At 33.1% G+C, this 19049-nt stretch overlaps 1 protein-coding gene across 4 annotated transcripts in view; it reads right to left on the reverse strand.

Annotated features, from left to right (window-relative positions):
* Window positions 1–208: 208 nt before the first annotated feature.
* LOC136036299 (putative fatty acyl-CoA reductase CG5065) overlaps window positions 209–19049 on the reverse strand; it is a 103447-nt gene continuing 84606 nt past the window's right edge. For all 4 annotated transcript variants that reach the window (XM_065718448.1, XM_065718451.1, XM_065718450.1 and 1 more), the window contains 3 exons: window positions 10458–10697; window positions 7841–8095; window positions 209–3152 (listed from right to left, as the gene is read on the reverse strand). In XM_065718448.1, the coding sequence (XP_065574520.1) occupies window positions 2999–3152; window positions 7841–8095; window positions 10458–10697 (649 nt within the window). In that variant the 3' untranslated portion in view covers window positions 209–2998. The remainder of the gene's footprint in view (window positions 3153–7840; window positions 8096–10457; window positions 10698–19049) is intronic.

Genomic DNA, 19049 nt, shown 5'->3' on the forward strand with positions numbered 1-19049 from the left:
TGCTGAAGACCTAGAACCATGTCCTGCATATGTGGGGAATGTTTACATTAATGCATGATTACTGAAGACCTAGAACCATGTCCTGCATATACGGGGAATGTTTACATTACATGATTGCTGAAGACCTAGAAACACGTCCTGCATATGTGGGGAATGTTTATATTAATACATGATTGCTGAAGACCTAGAACTATAGACGTAGCCGATATTTGGTCTTATTAAAATCTGTATATTTAATAAAAAGAAGTTAAACGACAATAATAATATAAAGGTAATAATAACAGATATATAATGATAAAAATATGACATAAGATTCAAACTAATCTAACTCATAAAGATTTTTACCATCAACCTTTATTTGAAATACACGCTATAAAATCATAAATAATGGGTGGATATAAACATTGGAGGAAGCAACTATGCTACTGCCTTAAAAAAATAAACTTTAAAATATACAAAAATTTAAAAATCTATTGGTGATTTACACATACCAAATCTTTTAATACAATTTTCACCAAAAAAAGGTTGGAGACTTGAATTTTAGTTATTGGTCAGTATATAAAATAATTTCCATGGTCACACACACATCATGCCAATGGTACAAGGATATGTGTGTTTCATCTTCCTAATTTGTGTACCCTCCTGGTCTGCCCTTTTAGAATAATCCTGGAGACGGCTTTTGGCAAGTATCATAGAAATGTGACAATGTCAGATACAACCTTTAGATGTGGCAGTGACGGTGTGGTAAGTCACATCTGATGAGCTGACTTTATAAGAGCAAGGCCTTAAAAATTGTGAGAAAATTCAAAATGTATCACTGATTTATACATACTGAATTTATTAATTTAAACATGGCTTTAGCTGAAAAACATTCAAGAATTTAATTTTTGTTTGAAGTTCAGTATATACAAATCACCTATACAGTCAGACATATAACATAACCATGCATTACAAAAATAGTCATAATGTTTAGGCTTGAGCGCCTGAATGGAATTTACCCGCCAAATTTTTTTTCCTTTCGAGCAAAAGGAATTGAGTCACAATTATACCTCGTTTTGAATCTTGTCTCAGTCAATTCAAAGCCCTGTAATTTTACTGTAGTCTTAGTTGGTACTCACACTAATGGGATCTTTTATTGGTTACCCACCTACAGCAACAATCCTGTTCGAAAAGGGTTCATTCAATGTCTTGATTGTTAGTTAACACATGCATTCATAGAAAATTGCTAAAATAAATATATACATAATTGTATCGTTGTAGGTGATAAGTGGGGCAACTGCCCCCTCCAGACCTATGTTTACCACCTTCCCCCAGCTGAAACTTAGTTTCTGCAAAAACTCTTTTCAAAATTGAGATAAGCCTTCATTGTTCAACGTTTCTCTGGATACTTATCCAGAGAAACAGGTCATTTTTCTTTTTGCTTTATGGTAATATATGACTCATTTTTCGTTTTTCATTGTCATTTTCACTTAGCCTGTGAAAATTGGCTCAACTCCCCCCCCCCCTCCAGGATTTTGCCGGAATTACGCCAATGGACTCAATCCATACGCCATACGCGTAATCCATACGCCAATGGACGGCAAAAGATACCAAAAATGCATTGAAAGATAGGTTAGAATGAAAATTAGCAGCTTTTATTGGCTATCTACATTGGATAGAGGAGAGCTGTTTAGCTCTAGTGGGTAAAAGTCACAACTGCTGTGATGATCTTGAGGAATCTCACAAAAAGCATAACTGATTAAGGTTTAAATTATGTCAAGCAGTCATTTACGTAATGGGATCACGTGAAGGTAGTCTAAACAAAGACAGAGTTGTCAGAATGTAACGTTGACCCTTAATTTGATTGGATCAACTTCGTATTTATACTACCTGAAATAAAGCTGTACGATTCTAAAAAAGGAAATTTAAAAAATAGAAAGATTTATGAAATACAAATGGGAAAATAACTTAGAAATTTAACTTTATTCGCTTATAACTTCTATTTGTTTTCACACATTGGTGCACACAGCAAAAGCTCCGGAAGGAGGCTCAAGAGATTTTACCAGGGGGGAACATATATAACATAGACAAGATAAGTAAACAACATAGATAAGATACAAATAGAAAAAATAACTTAGAAAGTCAATTTATTTCATAGATGACGTTTAATTATTCCCATACATGGGTGCACACAGCCAAGGCTCTAAAAGAGGGCTCAAGTGATTTTACAAAGGGGGAAATTGACGCTTGATACAATTTTTTTTTTTTTTTTTTGCTTTCTGCACTTCAGAGAGGAGAGGAAGGGGGGATGGCTCAAATAGATTTCGGAAGCGCTCATCTTTATAGATATTCTGAAATATTCTAAAAGACAAATTAATCCTAGTCCCTCATGACTGAATTGGACAACTTCAATATTTAAGGAATTAATATCCCAGCAAGAGTAAACCAAAAGTAAGACTGAAGATCCTATCCCCTCTCATAAATTCTAAGAAAAATACCTTAAAATACATGAAAGTTCAGATATTTGACTATACAGGACATTTTTGAGCATTATGGGACCCCTTCCCTAGGAAAATATTATTAACTGTCAAAGAAGAGTTTTTGAAGACTTTATTTTCAGGGATATAACATCAATTTTGCCAAGGAATAAATTTTTCCGAGGGAGGGAGAGGCTAAAGTTTAACTAGTTTTTTTTTGTCAGAAAAGTATCTTATTTCCTCCAAATAATTGAAAATTCCACTGTTTCAAGCTTTCAAAGAGGATTTTTTACCTCCCCCTCAAGGGAAAAATCTAACAGATTTATTGCTCGTTGATTAAACTGGATCGTAAAGGAAAAAATAACACGAGTAAAATTCACATATACAATAACTGTCTAACAGTGATTAAACTAATAGTTGTATCATCTCCGATTCACGCCATAGGAATGCAAGTAACTACACGACTGCATCTGTCAGTAAGTATTTGACTGGTATAAAATGGCAGGATTAAGTAGTGTTCACACGAAGCCACATTCCAAACACTATCTCGCTTTGAAAATAAGTTGTCCTATGTATCGCATCACTGCACTAACGGAAGACTCCCAAGCATTATGGGCTACGGTAGACTTTGTCGCGAGTAATCTCCATATCAGTAACGCGGCTGCAACTTGCCCAGTGTACTGCATTGCATATAACCTATAAGAAAATAATTGCATCAGTTAACATGATTTGACTCACATATTCATTAATACTGGAAATGTGACTTAGATGATAAGAGGCAACAGGGAATATAACTCTCTATACGAGGGCACCTGACCTGTATTCATTTATGCACACCTTGAAATCGGAATCCACATTTTGTATGAGAATCCAGCCTCTTGGTAATTTATTCCTAGCATTAACTAGATATAGAAAGAGATCTCTACCAAATTTGAGATCATCTCATCCAATCAAAATCTTTGATACGGGCCTGATGTTAATAATGTAAGGGATTAGTTTCGAACACGGCCTTCTTTTAATTTGAGTATTGTTCTTTTTTTTTCCAGCTTTTAATGTTAAAATTTTTGTAATAAAGGGTTCCTCAAAAACAACGCCCGACTAGAATCTACTATAAATTCAATTTACCGCACATTTACAACAAATTTACGAATTTACACTACAAATAACAATTTGGAAAACAAAAGGGCAGTACTAAAACATGACCTCAACGATGAGTGATAAAAGAAAATCCAAAACAATAACTGGCTTTTAAAATCTGACGTTCTTTTTCAGACAACCTCTATTATCTAGCTTATTTCAGCACTTGAGAAGTATGCCGATTTAGCAGTTAGATGGGACTTCGTCGATGGGACTGCCTTATATAACAGCACAAATTAATTTAGAATAAAAAAAAATATCAAATAAACTGGCTTTTAAAATCTGACGTTCTTTTTCAGACAACCTCTATTATCTAGCTTATTTCAGCACTTGAGAACGAAGCCGATTTAGCAGTTCGATGGGACTTCGTCGATGGGACTGCCTTATATAACAGCACAAATTAATTTAGAATAAAAAAAATTATCAAATAAACTGGCTTTTAAAATCTGACGTTCTTTTTCAGACAACCTCTATTATCTAGCTTATTTCAGCACTTGAGAACGAAGCCGATTTAGCAGTTAGATGGGACTTCGTCGATGGGACTGCCTTATATAACAGCACAAATTAATTTAGAATAAAAAAAAATATCAAATAAACTGGCTTTTAAAATCTGACGTTCTTTTTCAGACAACCTCTATTATCTAGCTTATTTCAGCACTTGAGAACGAAGCCGATTTAGCAGTTCGATGGGACTTCGTCGATGGGACTGCCTTATATAACAGCACAAATTAATTTAGAATAAAAAAAATTATCAAATAAACTGGCTTTTAAAATCTGACGTTCTTTTTCAGACAACCTCTATTATCTAGCTTATTTCAGCACTTGAGAACGAAGCCGATTTAGCAGTTCGATGGGACTTCGTCGATGGGACTGCCTTATATAACAACACAAATTAATTTAGAATAAAAAAAATTATCAAATAAACTGGCTTTTAAAATCTGACGTTCTTTTTCAGACAACCTCTATTATCTAGCTTATTTCAGCACTTGAGAACGAAGCCGATTTAGCAGTTCGATGGGACTTCGTCGATGGGACTGCCTTATATAACAGCACAAATTAATTTAGAATAAAAAAAATTATCAAATAAACTGGCTTTTAAAATCTGACGTTCTTTTTCAGACAACCTCTATTATCTAGCTTATTTCAGCACTTGAGAACGAAGCCGATTTAGCAGTTCGATGGGACTGCCTTATATAACAGCACAAATTAATTTAGAATAAAAAAAATTATCAAATAAACTGGCTTTTAAAATCTGACGTTCTTTTTCAGACAACCTCTATTATCTAGCTTATTTCAGCACTTGAGAACGAAGCCGATTTAGCAGTTCGATGGGACTTCGTCGATGGGACTGCCTTATATAACATCACAAATTAACTTGGAATAAAAAAAATTATCAGCTTCAAAGCGCTCGTTTACTCGGTTTTTGTAGTGCTCCTTTGAATTTTGACAATGTTATTTCAGCTGAGAATAAGAACTCAGTTGGTACCAAATTTGTTAATATTTTTGCAACTTATGGATAAGCTATGGATGTTCTAAGCTGTAAAAGGTTGAAAACGTTTCGACACTAGGTTTTACATAATCTATAATTATCTATTGTTGTTTAAAGTTCTTGAGTCATCCCACGTGAAAGGAAAAAAGTTTACAACACCAAAATTCAAATTTACAGTGTAGAACTATGACGCAATGTATCTTGTTTTAATGTATAAAAGATAAACGACAAAAATTACTATTCTGTGCACGATCAAACATACCTCTGAAATGAACAGATTATGAAAAAAATTAACTAGACTCTGACTCTTTTACTGTTACTCAGTATCAAACACATAAGAAGTATAGTTTTGGTAGTTTAATTGATAAAACGCCCCTTTAAGTGTCGCCATCTAATTTAAAGCTAGAGAAGCATGAAATTGTAGTATGTAAAATTAAATATATCAAGGTACATCTTAACCAGCCAGCAACATAGTGTTTGTTGTAGGGATAGGCTAGAAGTAAATTTGCCAAAGAAATCGGGCGAGTTTTTCTTAGATATTGTTCAAGAATATTGCCAAGTTATTAGAATTTGAGCACTAGGCATTGAAAGGTGTGTGCATATGCCTGAGTAGCACCCATACATTTTCTACAACTCCCTAAAATTAGTTGGAAAATAAGTAATTAAAAGTTGTTCAGTTTCACCATGATTCTAAAACATGGCATTAGATGGTGATGATAAGGTTAATATTTTCTGTCATATTTAGCTGTTTTTTTAATGTTTTTTTACAACCTCTTTTTTGAGCATGCCTTTATCTTATGATTATCCACATTTAAAGATAACTATTATTACAAAGGCTAAATTTAACCAACGGTGTCCTCAGTAGCTGCTGAGCAAGGGTGTATCCAGGATTTTCGGAATGGGGAGGGGGGGAATCAAAAATATGTTTCTATGCATTCTGTAACGTTTTTGTGAGTTGGTCAATGAAGTCAATGAAAATCTGTTTAAGAATGTTAACAGATTTTTATAGATGATTTAAGCCAAAAGAAAACAAAAACTAAATAAGAAGCACATTACAGTACTGAATAATGTAGCTTATTTCTTTACAATTTATATTTTGGATTTAATTTTTAAGGTAAAGTTGGATTTTACAAAGCCTTTTAGTCTCAGTAAGATTAATTACTTATCCGTTGCTCTGCCTGGTCTTCTGTTAATTTTGATAAGGCAAAGCTATTGGATATATGCACATTTTAACATGTGTTCACGAGATTGTCCTTGCTGGGGTCCTCAAGAGCTCATTGGCAAGAATAGATCGTACACAGAGAAGTGAGACCAACCTCTTCATTGCTTTATGGTGTAAATACAACTCCGCGAATGTCAATAGCAGACACATATCAAATATAGGAACACAGATCATACGAGCCCAATAGCTCATTTTCGAAAGAAAAACTTAGATAGCCTATGTCCCTCGGCATTGGGTAAGACGGTATGATGCTGGGCCCGCTGTATCAATTGATGACATTTGAGGTGCCATGACGGCAGGAGTGCCAATTCACGAAAATATAGGGGACAAAAGGATTTTTCTTTATTTTTAAATAAAGATACTAAAAAGGTATTTTTCGAGATCTAGGGGAGGGGGGTAATTTTTTTTTCAATGAAAACAAAGAGAAATATTTTTTATGATCCATGGGAAGTCGAATGGGCTCTAGGGGGCAACTTTTCCTCCTCCCAAATGGCAACCTTGCATAATTTACCTTGCTCTTTCAAAGCTAAGTATTCATCACTTTCTACATGGTCTGCTAACTTCAAATCTGTATTCTTCAAAACTTTAATTATGCTTAATCTATTTTCGGATTCCGGTGGCCAAGATACAGATCACAATGTTCTAGTTTGAATTATTGATTTGTAATAGCTATATATATACTGTCGTGTCTTGGTGTAATTGTGCAAGATAAAGTTAGATCTCCTTTATCTCCAGTACTAAAATTCATTTCAACTGAGGGTAGACCAGGGGCTCCAAATAATTAATGAACTGATACTTTTCAACTGAGGGTAGACCAGGGACTCTAAATGATTAAGAAGCTGATACCTTTCAACTGAGGGTAGACCAGGGGCTCCAAATAATTAAGGAGCTGATACCTTTCAACTGAGGGTAGAAAAGGGGTTCCAAATAATTAAGGAGCTAATACCTTTCAACTGACGGTAGACCAGGGGCTCTAAATAATTAAGGAGCTGATACCTTTCAACTGAGGGTAGACCAGGGGCTCCAAATAATTAAGGAGCTGATACCTTTTAACTGAGGGTAGACCAGGGGCTCCAAATAATTAAGGAGCTGATACCTTTCAACTGAGGGTAGACCAGGGACTCTAAATAATTAAGGAACTGATACCACATTGTTAAAGGCAAAAAGGCAACTTTCATTTTTCAAGGAGATGATGTGTTTAAATTGTTTTAGAAACAAATAGATATGTCTCAATTTGTTCAAATTCCAGATGTAATGGGTTCCCGCCCTATAATAAGTTCAGCCAGCCCTTTTCCTAACCATTCAACTCCAAGCTTCTCCTAGCATCTCCAAGCCTCCCTAAGAACTAGAACTTTCAACAAAGGGTGGTTTTCATTTTAGACCCAGACAAACCCAGACTAACAAGCAGGTACACACACATAAAATGTGTTAATGTCTATAGTATTCACATTTCCTGGAATAAGGGTTTAGATACTTTAAGGGTACTGGCTTGGTATTTGGTAATATGACTAGTTTTTATCCTAAAATTCAGCTTACCTATTTAGGTGATGTTTTGACTCTTTACAATCTACTTCTTCTTTAAGCAAATATTTTTTGGTTCCCTGATAATATGTCTTTAGGTAGTTGTCCCAAATAATATTCCTAGTGTCAAAATAGAAGATCTTCTTATCTTCCGCTGACATTTTGTCGAGAAGAGAGACAGTATTCACTGAATGGAAAGTCCACTGGTTTACTGTAAAGTGTTGTAAGCAGGCCATTGCTTTTGTTGCTCTGTCATGGATCCTTACAAACCTGTAATCAAATGAATAATTTCACTATATTTTAAATCTTACTTTATATATTTACAAACAGGGCCTAAATTTTCTTGAATTCCTGGACGCACTTTATCCAAAATATATATATATATATATATATATATATATATATATATATATATATAAACTAGATTTTATAACCCCCTCCCCGAAAAAAATAGGTCCGAAAGGAATTCTTACATACGTATGACACCTAGACAATCCTTTGAGGTTATACAACGGATACATGACTAATTTTACAATCAGAATTCAGTTGGTTTCCGATCTCCACAAGAGGGTATACCCCTCTCGGCTGGGAGATCAAGTTGGAAAATAAAAAAAGAATTTTTTTTGGGACGTGGCACTAGGCGACTAATAATTTTGTGTTTAAAGGAATGGGGGAGAATATTTTTCTAAAGTCTCCACAAAAGGCTATATGCTACAGTTTTTTTCTTTTTTATGCCTGGTGTCTGGCAACGTTTTGGCAAATAACTAGTAAAATATCACCCCAAATATAAAGGTATGTACGTCTGATAACATGATACCTATAAAATGACATTTTCCATCGTTGAAAATGCTCTACAGGAGGGGGGAGCATCTGAATAATCTTGTCAATATTGTCTCGAAAATAAACACAATAAAATTTTGGGTGGGATAAATAAAAAATAATAGAAATAAAATAAGAAACCAATGTAATTAAAGTATGCAAGAGAAATTGTTATTATTTGAATACTATTTATGAAATTTGAATACTATAAAGGACTTAAAGTCCAGCAGCACCAGCCCTGAGCTGGTAGTCCAATATTGGTTGCATTCAAGGAGCACTGCTACTGCTGGTCACTCACTCATACTGCTACAAGTGATGGTTATTACTAAGATGGTTAGGTGTGCCTCCGGATTGACGGGCCGGTACTCTTAACTGGGTGGCCAGTTCGTTTATTCGGATCAAATTGATATCTGGAACTATTTGATAAACCCCAAACAATTAACATTTTTCCGAAATTGGGTTAGTGGACATCTGAACATCAGCATTATATTGATCAGGACGTCATAAAGTCTTGTCCTCAGTAATTAAACCAGGTGTTCTTCATCAATGGATGCAATCTATGTGGTAAAAAAATTACTAGATAAAGCTACTCTTCAACCATAAGGCACTTCCGCCATAAGCCGTTAACCTATTCCGTTTTCTTAATTAGCTGCTAAAGTCAAGGATACGCACTACCAATGTTAAAATATGCGTAGATCACGTATAAATAATTGTGTGTCTTAATCTATTTCAACTAGCATGTTAAAAAACAAAAACAAATTTGCTCATAAAAATTGCGATTTGATATTTAATTATACCACAAACATAGTTTAAACTAAATTTGGAAGTCTTAAATCTATTTTACGTGAAAAAAGCTTCACAAGATTTCGCCGTTGAAGCAATCTGTTATTTTCAGCAATGATATTGTTTCTTAACTTCTTACTTTAGAGTTGTATAAAATACCAGGTGGTAAGCTTTTTTTCTTTTATATATTTATAGTTTTTTCTAAACATTTTTAGTTTTAATTTTCACATTTCAATGCAAGTTTATATATCATGAAAAGAGAAATCACCAATGCAACAGCACAAACACATAAAAAAAAAAAAAAAATATATATTTTTATATATTTATATATATATATATATATATATATATAATATATATATATATATATATATATATATATATATATATATATATATATATATATATATATATATATATATATATATATATATATATATATATATATATATATATATATATATATATATTTGGTGTTGTACTGAAGACGGCCCTTGGACATAGGGCTGAAATATTCACTTAATTCAATTCCGCTGTCTTGAAAAATTTCCCTATTGTTTCTAAGTTGTGTTCGTTTGATATGGAAGAGCAGTGTGGTATTCGTCAGTATTCTGCATATTCTGTAGTATGAATTGTTTTCTTACTTCATACTGTCCGAATACTTAACCCCCCACCCCAACCCCTATCGTGCAAATATACAGTCCAAATTGTATATTTTGCATCGATTCCATCACTTCGCTTTGTCTTGTCTCACGCTAAGCTGAAAGAAACTAACGAAGAAAAACGGTTCTATAATGCTTCAATTAATGAACAACCTGAGCGGTAGGGGGTTCATCATACAAGTACCCTCGGTATAAGAAAAGAAAGGCTTTATTATAAGTGTAATTTAATTGTAATCCAGTGTATTCAATACTAATAGTTTTTCTTTTCATGAAAGGTTTATTTATTTTCTTACTGAACATATTTTCAACTTATGAATTTTGTCCTCCAACACCAATAGAGAGAAAATACGAATGTGATGTGAACTCACCTGGGTTTGCCTCCAAATATCTTAGCAAATGTATCAACAACGTATGCAGGTCCATAGTGAAATAAAGCAACGTCAATCTTGTGCCTGAGCATACTACTTTTGAAACTTCCGCCAGGTGGCCAAACTACTCCCTTCATTGGATACTTCAGCATTTCATTCTTAAGGATAGATTCAAGAACTCCCCACTTCAAAGGATTCAAGGAACCGGATGTAGAGTTGTAAATAATTGTGTTGTTTGGCCTGGAAGGAGAATCAACTTTCAAGTTTATTCTAGTTCGGTTCAATATAGGGTTTTGATTTCAAAGACAAAGATTTAAAAATATATTTAACACAAATCCTTATGCATTGATGCACGTTTGTGCCCTTAGATAATACCACGGGCACCCATATGAGGGGGGGTAAGCTCCAGACCCCTCTTCCCCCCTCTGAATGACGCCACCTTATATTTCTATATTTTGTTTTGAATTTTCCACTATACAGCATTGGAAGTGTCGATTAGAACAGGTAATACCCCCCCCCCTAAAATTCATCTTATGGGCGGCCATGGATAATGCATACATTAAACATAGCGTGGTCTCCTCTCTTCCCAAATTTCCGTCCCGAACCACCATCAAATAATCATAAATTTAATATAACCCTTCCTCCGCTCGCACCCCTTGAAGTACCAAACAAAAATATAATAAATAATAATTACATCAAAATTATTCTAAGCATAATAATAAATAAATAGATATAGAAATAAACATTTAATCCTTTAGAAAATATTTAACCCTTTTTTAAAGGAGCTGAAATCTGAACCAGCTGTCGGTGTTGGGGGTATGTAGATTTCAAATGAAGATCTCGTGTTTAAACTATGGATTTGTGAAGCTTTATTGAATAAACTTTTAAATGGCAATGGGAGTTTTCCAGAAAATAATTGAAACAAAGAACAATCTCATATTGTTACAATTCCTTTAAGTACAATAAAGTTCCTATAAGAATTGATTATTCCATTGCAGATGGGACGACGGTTTGAAACTTAAAAAAGATGCTTAAACTTAAGCCATTTCTGTATTTGAAATTGGTGGAGCCAAACATCGTCGAAAGCTGCCTGGCACACAAATTCCTTAGGCATAAAAACTTAGAGACGGTTCTGAATTTTCCTTAATCATCAATGCTGTTAAGAATGTGCAAATATATAATTTTGGGATTGATATAATCTTAAAACTTAATTTGATAGGGCGAATCTTGAAACTGAACAAATTTTGCTGGGCATATTTTTTGCTTTGTATCTGAGCATGTCAAGCGTGCAGTCTAATTATAAGGGTTGGCATCTGATATCAGTTTAATTTAACATACGTTAGAAATCTTGGATTTAAAAATATAAATGTTAAGTCGTGCTTCCATTGTGCGTTTTAACAGTTTTCTCGCAGTTTCATTGACTGACTTGATTTCCAGCTTGTCGTAAGACGCCAAACGAAAACGCAGGTTCAGTATAACATCTATACTTTTTTATATTCTCGGCTTATTTATTCACCCACAAAGGATTTTGACAAAATTCTTTAAGAATTTTCCCCTGTTTTCAACCCGAATATTTCAAGATAATTTACAACGTTGTTCGGCAAACCTTTAAGTTTTTAGAGCCCTCCGCTATATAAAAAAAAAACCTTATAGGAAGTATTGAAAAAAAAAATTCGAGCTGAAAACGTTGACAGAGTCCTAAAAAGGAAATTATCAAAATTCTAGGCATCTGAACAAAGCATTAGGTTTTCATTCAAATTTGGCACTGAACATCGACGTTAGATGGTAGATAATGTTTTTATTTCAGAATCTTGACACTGCTTCTATATCATGTTTCAAATCCCAGGTGAACAGCGAAAACCTGGTATTAGTTGTCATGTTGAATCATTGTTAGTGTTTATTTGTCGTTTGTCCTTGTGTATTTTTCAAACACACACATTTGTCAAATTGTTTAGGAGAGCGGGAAACCTGTATGAAACTGAATTTAAACTTATTTATAATGCGTTCTGGGCGGCTTTCTTTCCATAATTCTTTGTTGTGGTTTCCTTAATTTTGTTACTAAAGTATTACCATTTTCATCATATTTTGGTATATTTCATTATGATTAACCTAACTTCACTTCGTGAGTGTGTTTGGGATAATACACAAGTACAATAATGAATTTCACCACAACAATTCACCAAAAAGAGAAATTAAACAGACAATAAAACTAAAATGATAGAATTTATGGTCCCTCCCCATTCCATAGCAAATATATTATCAAATATAACAGATATGTTAATAATTGAAAATCTTGGCGATGAAATAGAGCAAAAGGGATCTCAGTAGATCCCTGAAAATGTTTTACACAGAACCATAAATGATGAATATAAATGACTTCTGCTTTTTGGAATTCTTTTTTTCAAAAGGGATCTCAGTAGATCCCTGAAAATGTTTTACACAAAACCATAAATGACTTCTCTTTTTCGTATTTTTTTTTTTTTTTTTTTTTTAAAGGATCTCAGTAGATCCCTAAAAATGTTTGACACAAAACCATAAATGACTTCTCCTTTTTGGAATTCTTTTTTTTTCAAATATGTCTTATCCAAATTGTAAACACTTGAAAAAAGGTATAATCATCCAGAGTACATAGGAATAGAAGATTTTTTCTTACGTAAGATGCAGTTGATCAAATATGTTAACGAAAATAAACCTGACCACACAGGAAGTAAAAAATAAACCGAACACATCCTTACTAATTCAAGGTTTACCATACATTACTATAACAGTATCTGCCCTTGGACAATCAAGATTTGCTGGATCGCATAACAGTTACGAAATTTTTCTTGTTTGCAATAGCTCAAAGGCTTTACAGAATCAATAGACAATAAAAAAAACATGAGAAATAGACCCTTTTTGGTACTGATTAGAGGCAACCGAGATGTGACTCTGAAAGAAGGTCCACATCAGTGGTAGAAACAGATTTTTGGTTTATTAGAAGAAAAGAAAAATCAGAACTTTTCAACAACAGAAAATCAGAACCTTCGTTAAGAGATGTGCCGATTGACAAATGAGCCCGTTGATAAAGGCTATTGGATGTAAAACCAAAATTCTCAAACTTTTATTATTATTCGTACAAAAAAAAAGTCTTTCTTCAAAAGGTGAATTTCTTATTAAGAATTTTGGCACTTGTCTGTAAAACAGAAAGCACTCACATCATGCCAAAACATGATGATAATATAATACCTAAGAAACAAAATATGGAAACAATGACAAAGAACTGTGGAAAAGAGGCCACGCAAAACGCATTACATTAAATACCTAGCCTAACCCCTAACCACCTCTATATATTAAATATCTAATAAAAAAATATACATCCATCGCAGTTTTCTTACTCGAAATAAGCAAATCATAACCGAGACTATGTAATTGTTGGAAATAAAAAATTATCTATCTATCGAGCCAGGAAGGGAAATCAGTATATGTAAAATCTTACACAGCTCATAATTCTTACGATCGTCAAGTGACAAAATTTTATCTTTATTTCAATATTCCAACTGCTGATTGAAAATTCAGAACCTGGAGACCTAGAACTCCATCCTAGGATTAGAGTCCTGGGAGAGATTTTAATTCCAAGGACTGTTTTTCTTAGCTATTAAATAACAAAAAAAAATTTGCATGTAGATTGAATTACTTGGTGGAGGGGTTCAAATCCTCAGTCAGGCACGTACGTTAGAATTTGGGGACGGACCAATAATACAGACAATTATATGTCCCAGAAGATTCGTGGAACTCGAATATTTTTGGGGAGGGAAACCAGCACCACCACCCCCCCCCCCTCATTGCATACGTGCCTGTCTAAGATCCTTTGAACACGGCCTTTGTTTTTTTGTGAGAATATTACATTTTCAGATATGTCTTCCGTTACTAACATATCTCCGTCTGTGTCAATCGTATAAAGAACATGTACGTTTTTCATTACAAAAAGTCAGCACCGATTTTACTTATTTTCTACAGGTTAAGAACTCTAATGCCTACTTGTAATGTTTTTGATAATCTTATTTACTCCAAATTATATAAAAGAAAAATCTGCCCTGAAATAGGGTCTTATTTACCTCAAGGTGAAACTTCGAACTTGAAAGAAAACTCTCTGACTGGAATCAAATCTGAAGTTGTCACAAGAATTTTCGAAGCATAATTTGACAATGAATTTTATATAAGTTCTATCGAATCAATCAAGCTTTTCCTGAACCTAACACTTCTGGGAATTCATTTAAAACGTATGAGCAACTGTTTATTCAAACACTAATAATTAGATTGTATAAGGTATATGAACTGTGAATAAATTTTTGATCGAAGGAAGTTAATTAGAATAATTTAGCTATCAAAAATCCAAAGCTATATATCCGTATTACTATCATAATTTAACACTAGACTTAATTTTTTTGAATTAAGCGAGTTAAAGGAATAACATATTTCTGTTAAGAGATCAACATCGGATTATTTAATACTAGCTGTTGGGGTGGCGCTTCGCGCCACCCCAACACCTAGTTGGTGGGGCGCTTCGCGCCCCCCCAAGCCCCCCCGCGCGTGTAAGTCGTTACGCGCCATTGTAGTTGTGTCCCTGTGTCCCACCTGTGAATAGATATATATATATATATATATATATATATATATATATATATATATATATATATATATATATATATATATATATATATACTAGCTGTTGGGGTGGCGCTTCGCGCCACCCCAACACCTAGTTGGTGGGGGCGCTTCGCGCCCCCCCAAGCCCCCCCGCGCGCGTAAGTCGTTATGCGCCATATTAGTTACGCGCCATTGTAGTTGTGTCCCTATGTCCCACCTGTGAATATAGATAGATATATATATATATATATATATATATATATATATATATATATATATATATATATATATATATATATATATATATATATATATATATATATGTTTTTAACTACGTAAAACTTGCGAATATACAACATTCTTTGCTGTCCCATTGTCTGTGCATATAAATAGATTTTCAGGTCTTCATTTGTGTCCCGGTGTTCCAGTCTGTGATTTCTCTTTGAGTGTCCCGGGCGTCATTTATATTCCTTGTGTCCCGGTGTTCCGGTCGTCATTTATATCCCCCTGTGCCTCCCGGCGTCCCCATTGTAGTTGTGTCCCTGTGTCCCGGTCGTCATTTATATTCCCTGTGTCCCGGTCGTCATTTGTATCCCGGTGTCCCGGTCTGTATATACATTCGTTTTTTAGTTTTGTTTTTCTCCTTTATTTTTTTCCTTTTTTCTTTTTTTTCTTTTTTAGTTTATTTAGATTTTTAGATTTTTTAGTTTTTTTATTAGTTTTTAGTTTTTTTGTAGTTTTTACCATTTTTTTAGTTTTTTTAGTTTTTTTTTTTTACTTATGTCCTGGTCGTCATTTATACTCCCTGTGTCCCGGTCGTCATTTGTGTCTCGGTGCTTTGTTGATTGCTAATTTATATTATATTTATATTTATATTTTTTATATTTATTAATATTTTTTTAGTTTTCTTTTTCTCTTATTTTTCAGTTTTTTCCTTTTTTTTAGTTTTTTCTTTTTTAGTTTTTAGTTTTTTTTTGTTTTTTACCTTTTTTTAGTTTTTTTAGTTTTTTTAGTTTTTTAGCTTTTTTAGTTTTTTTATTAGTTTTTAGTTTTTTTTTAGTTTTTGCCTTTTTTTAGTTTTTTCAGTTTTTTTTAGTTTTTAGTTTTTTACCTTTTTTTAGTTTTTTTTAGTTTTTTTTAGCTTTTTTAGTTTTTTTTCTTTTTAGTTTTTTTTGTAGTTTTTACCTTTTTTAGTTTTTTTCTTCTTTTGTATTAGTGTGAAATAATTCAGACGTCATATGCGGACAAACACGACGTCACTCGACAGACAGACAGACAGACATAAACCACAAACAACTTATTTTTATATATATTTATTCATATTTTTTTAGTTTTCTTTTTCTCTTTTATTTTTCAGTTTTTTCCTTTTTTTTAGTTTTTTTCTTTTTTAGTTTTTAGTTTTTTTTAGTTTTTTACCTTTTTTTAGTTTTTTTTAGTTTTTTTAGTTTTTTAGCTTTTTTAGTTTTTTTATTAGTTTTTATTTTTTTTGTAGTTTTTGCCTTTTTTTATTTTTTTCAGTTTTTTTTTAGTTATTAGATTTTTAGCTTTTTTTAGTTTTTTTTAGTTTTTTAACTTTTTTAGTTTTTTTTTCTTTTTAGTTTTTTTTGTAGTTTTTACCTTTTTTAGTTTTTTTCTTCTTTTGTATTAGTGTGAAATAATTCAGACGCCATATGCGGACAAACACGACGTCACACCTGATCCACAGATCCACAGATCCACACACAGACAACTTATTTTTATATATATAGAAGATATATATATATATATATATATATATATATATATATATATATATATATATATATATATATATATATATATATATATATATATATATATATATATATATATATATATATATATATGACGACTTATACTTATTGACGACATGACTGCCTGTCCATGGATTATTCTTTATGGTTGATTGTGTATGGCTATGCTGTTTGACCTATGTGATTGTATGGATGAGTAGGGTTAAGGCCTCATTCAAGTGCTGGTCTATATTAATCACTAATTTAGGAAAACAGTCTTCCTTTTCTCCTTCTGTCTCGCTGTTGCATTGATGATTTCTCTTTTCATGATATATATATATATATATATATGTTTTTAACTACGTAAAACATGCGAATATACAACATTCTTCGCTGTCCCATTGTCTGTGCATATAAATAGATTGTCAGGTTTACTGACTCTTGAACATGCAACATATAATTGTCCATGGGAAAAACAATCCGTATTCAGATCTATACCTCATTATTCTAATGATGTGTCCCTGTGTCCCGGTCGTCATTTATATTCCGTGTCCCGGTCGTCATTTGTGTCCCGGTGTCCCAGTTTGTAATTTCTCTTTGAGTGTCCCGGTGTCCCGGTCTGCAATTTCTATTCGAACAATCCCTGTGTCCCGGTCCCGGTCGTCATTTATATTCCCTGTGTCCCGGTCGTGATTTGTGTCCGGGTGTCCCAGTCTGTAATTTCTCTTTGAGGTTCCCGGTCGTCATTTATATTCCCTGTGTCCCGGTCGTCATTTGTGTCCCGGTGTCCCGGTATGTAATTTCATCAGTTGACAAACATGACGTCAGTCGACAAACAACTTCATGACGCATACAGCTCAATCATTATAATGACGTCAGTCGACAAACATGACGTCAGTCGACACACAAACATGACGTCACTCGACACACACACACAGACAACTTATTTATATATACATATAGATACATAATTGAAATTTACTTTTTAAACTATAACTTTCTGTATTTTTCTAATAGCAAACCTATTTTTTCTTATTTCGAACACCAAATTATACGGAAGCATCAACGACTCAGAATTGAGACAATTATTTAGATTAATAAGTTTTCTTTTACCTCGGAGCTACCAATGGGAAAAATGTGTAGTTGGAAATATTTCTGAAAAAGCACTCTCCCTGATTGGCTAAGCTAATCGTTATTATTAGAACATGATTGTTAAGATTTGTCAAAAAAGAAGAAAAAGGGATTTGTCAAAAAAGATGAACGTAAGACAAGTTTGACAAGATTTGTCAAAAAAGATGAACGTAATTAAAAATCAATGAAATTATTTACTTTCACTTTCAAAAACGTCTTGCTATGTCGTGACTGATTCTTTTTTATTTCTAGGGAAATCTTTTAAAGAACAAAACAGGTTATGGTTGGATTATTTTTTTTTTCCTGTAGAAGTAAAATTGTAAACCAAAATACAATAAATTAAACTGTTTTTAGAAAAAAGTACATTTTAATAGAATTACAGTTGAGTTTAGACGGCAGTCTGACTACTTCAACTGTGATATTTGAATATCAAGCCCAGTGACGTAAATCCAAAAAATATTAAGAGAGAGGGGCAAAATGTATTTATCAAACTTTAAGGGGTGCATGTTTTTATTGTTGTAATTTAAAATTAAATACTTTAAAAAGCCGCTTATCAATGAAAATTACCTAAAACATGTATTAGTCAAAACCTAGCCCTCACTTGAGTCTTAGTCACATTTGAGTACTATTAGTCAAACCAAGCCCTCTAACGAGTCTTAGCTTGTTCAATTCAAAGCAAATAAAACGATTAGAAAAAAAAAAACAATGACAGAAAACGTTATGAATATTCAATAAGAAAATAATATGTAGTCCAAATTGATTGACTTCCAATTAGAATATAGCTTAAAATATTCGGTAAAATTCTAGTTAATTGACTTCTTGCTATCTCGGAAAGACTTTAGGTTAGGAAAATGAAACTTTCAGGGATGGGTCTACAGGCTAAAATATGTCCTGGGAAGGTATTTTAAAGTACCCACCTCAACTCCTTCTCCCTCTAAAGGGCCCTGAAATTTGCCTACATGACAGGTCTATACCTATTGAAATTTTGACAAAACAACATTTTACCTTAATTTTCAGTAACCAGTTGCTTTTTCTCTGCTTTTAGTTCTAAAAATGCAATTCCTATTATTTGAGTAGAATTTTG

The sequence above is a fragment of the Artemia franciscana genome, chromosome 15 (genome assembly GCF_032884065.1).
Source record: "Artemia franciscana chromosome 15, ASM3288406v1, whole genome shotgun sequence".
NCBI lineage: Eukaryota > Metazoa > Arthropoda > Branchiopoda > Anostraca > Artemiidae > Artemia > Artemia franciscana.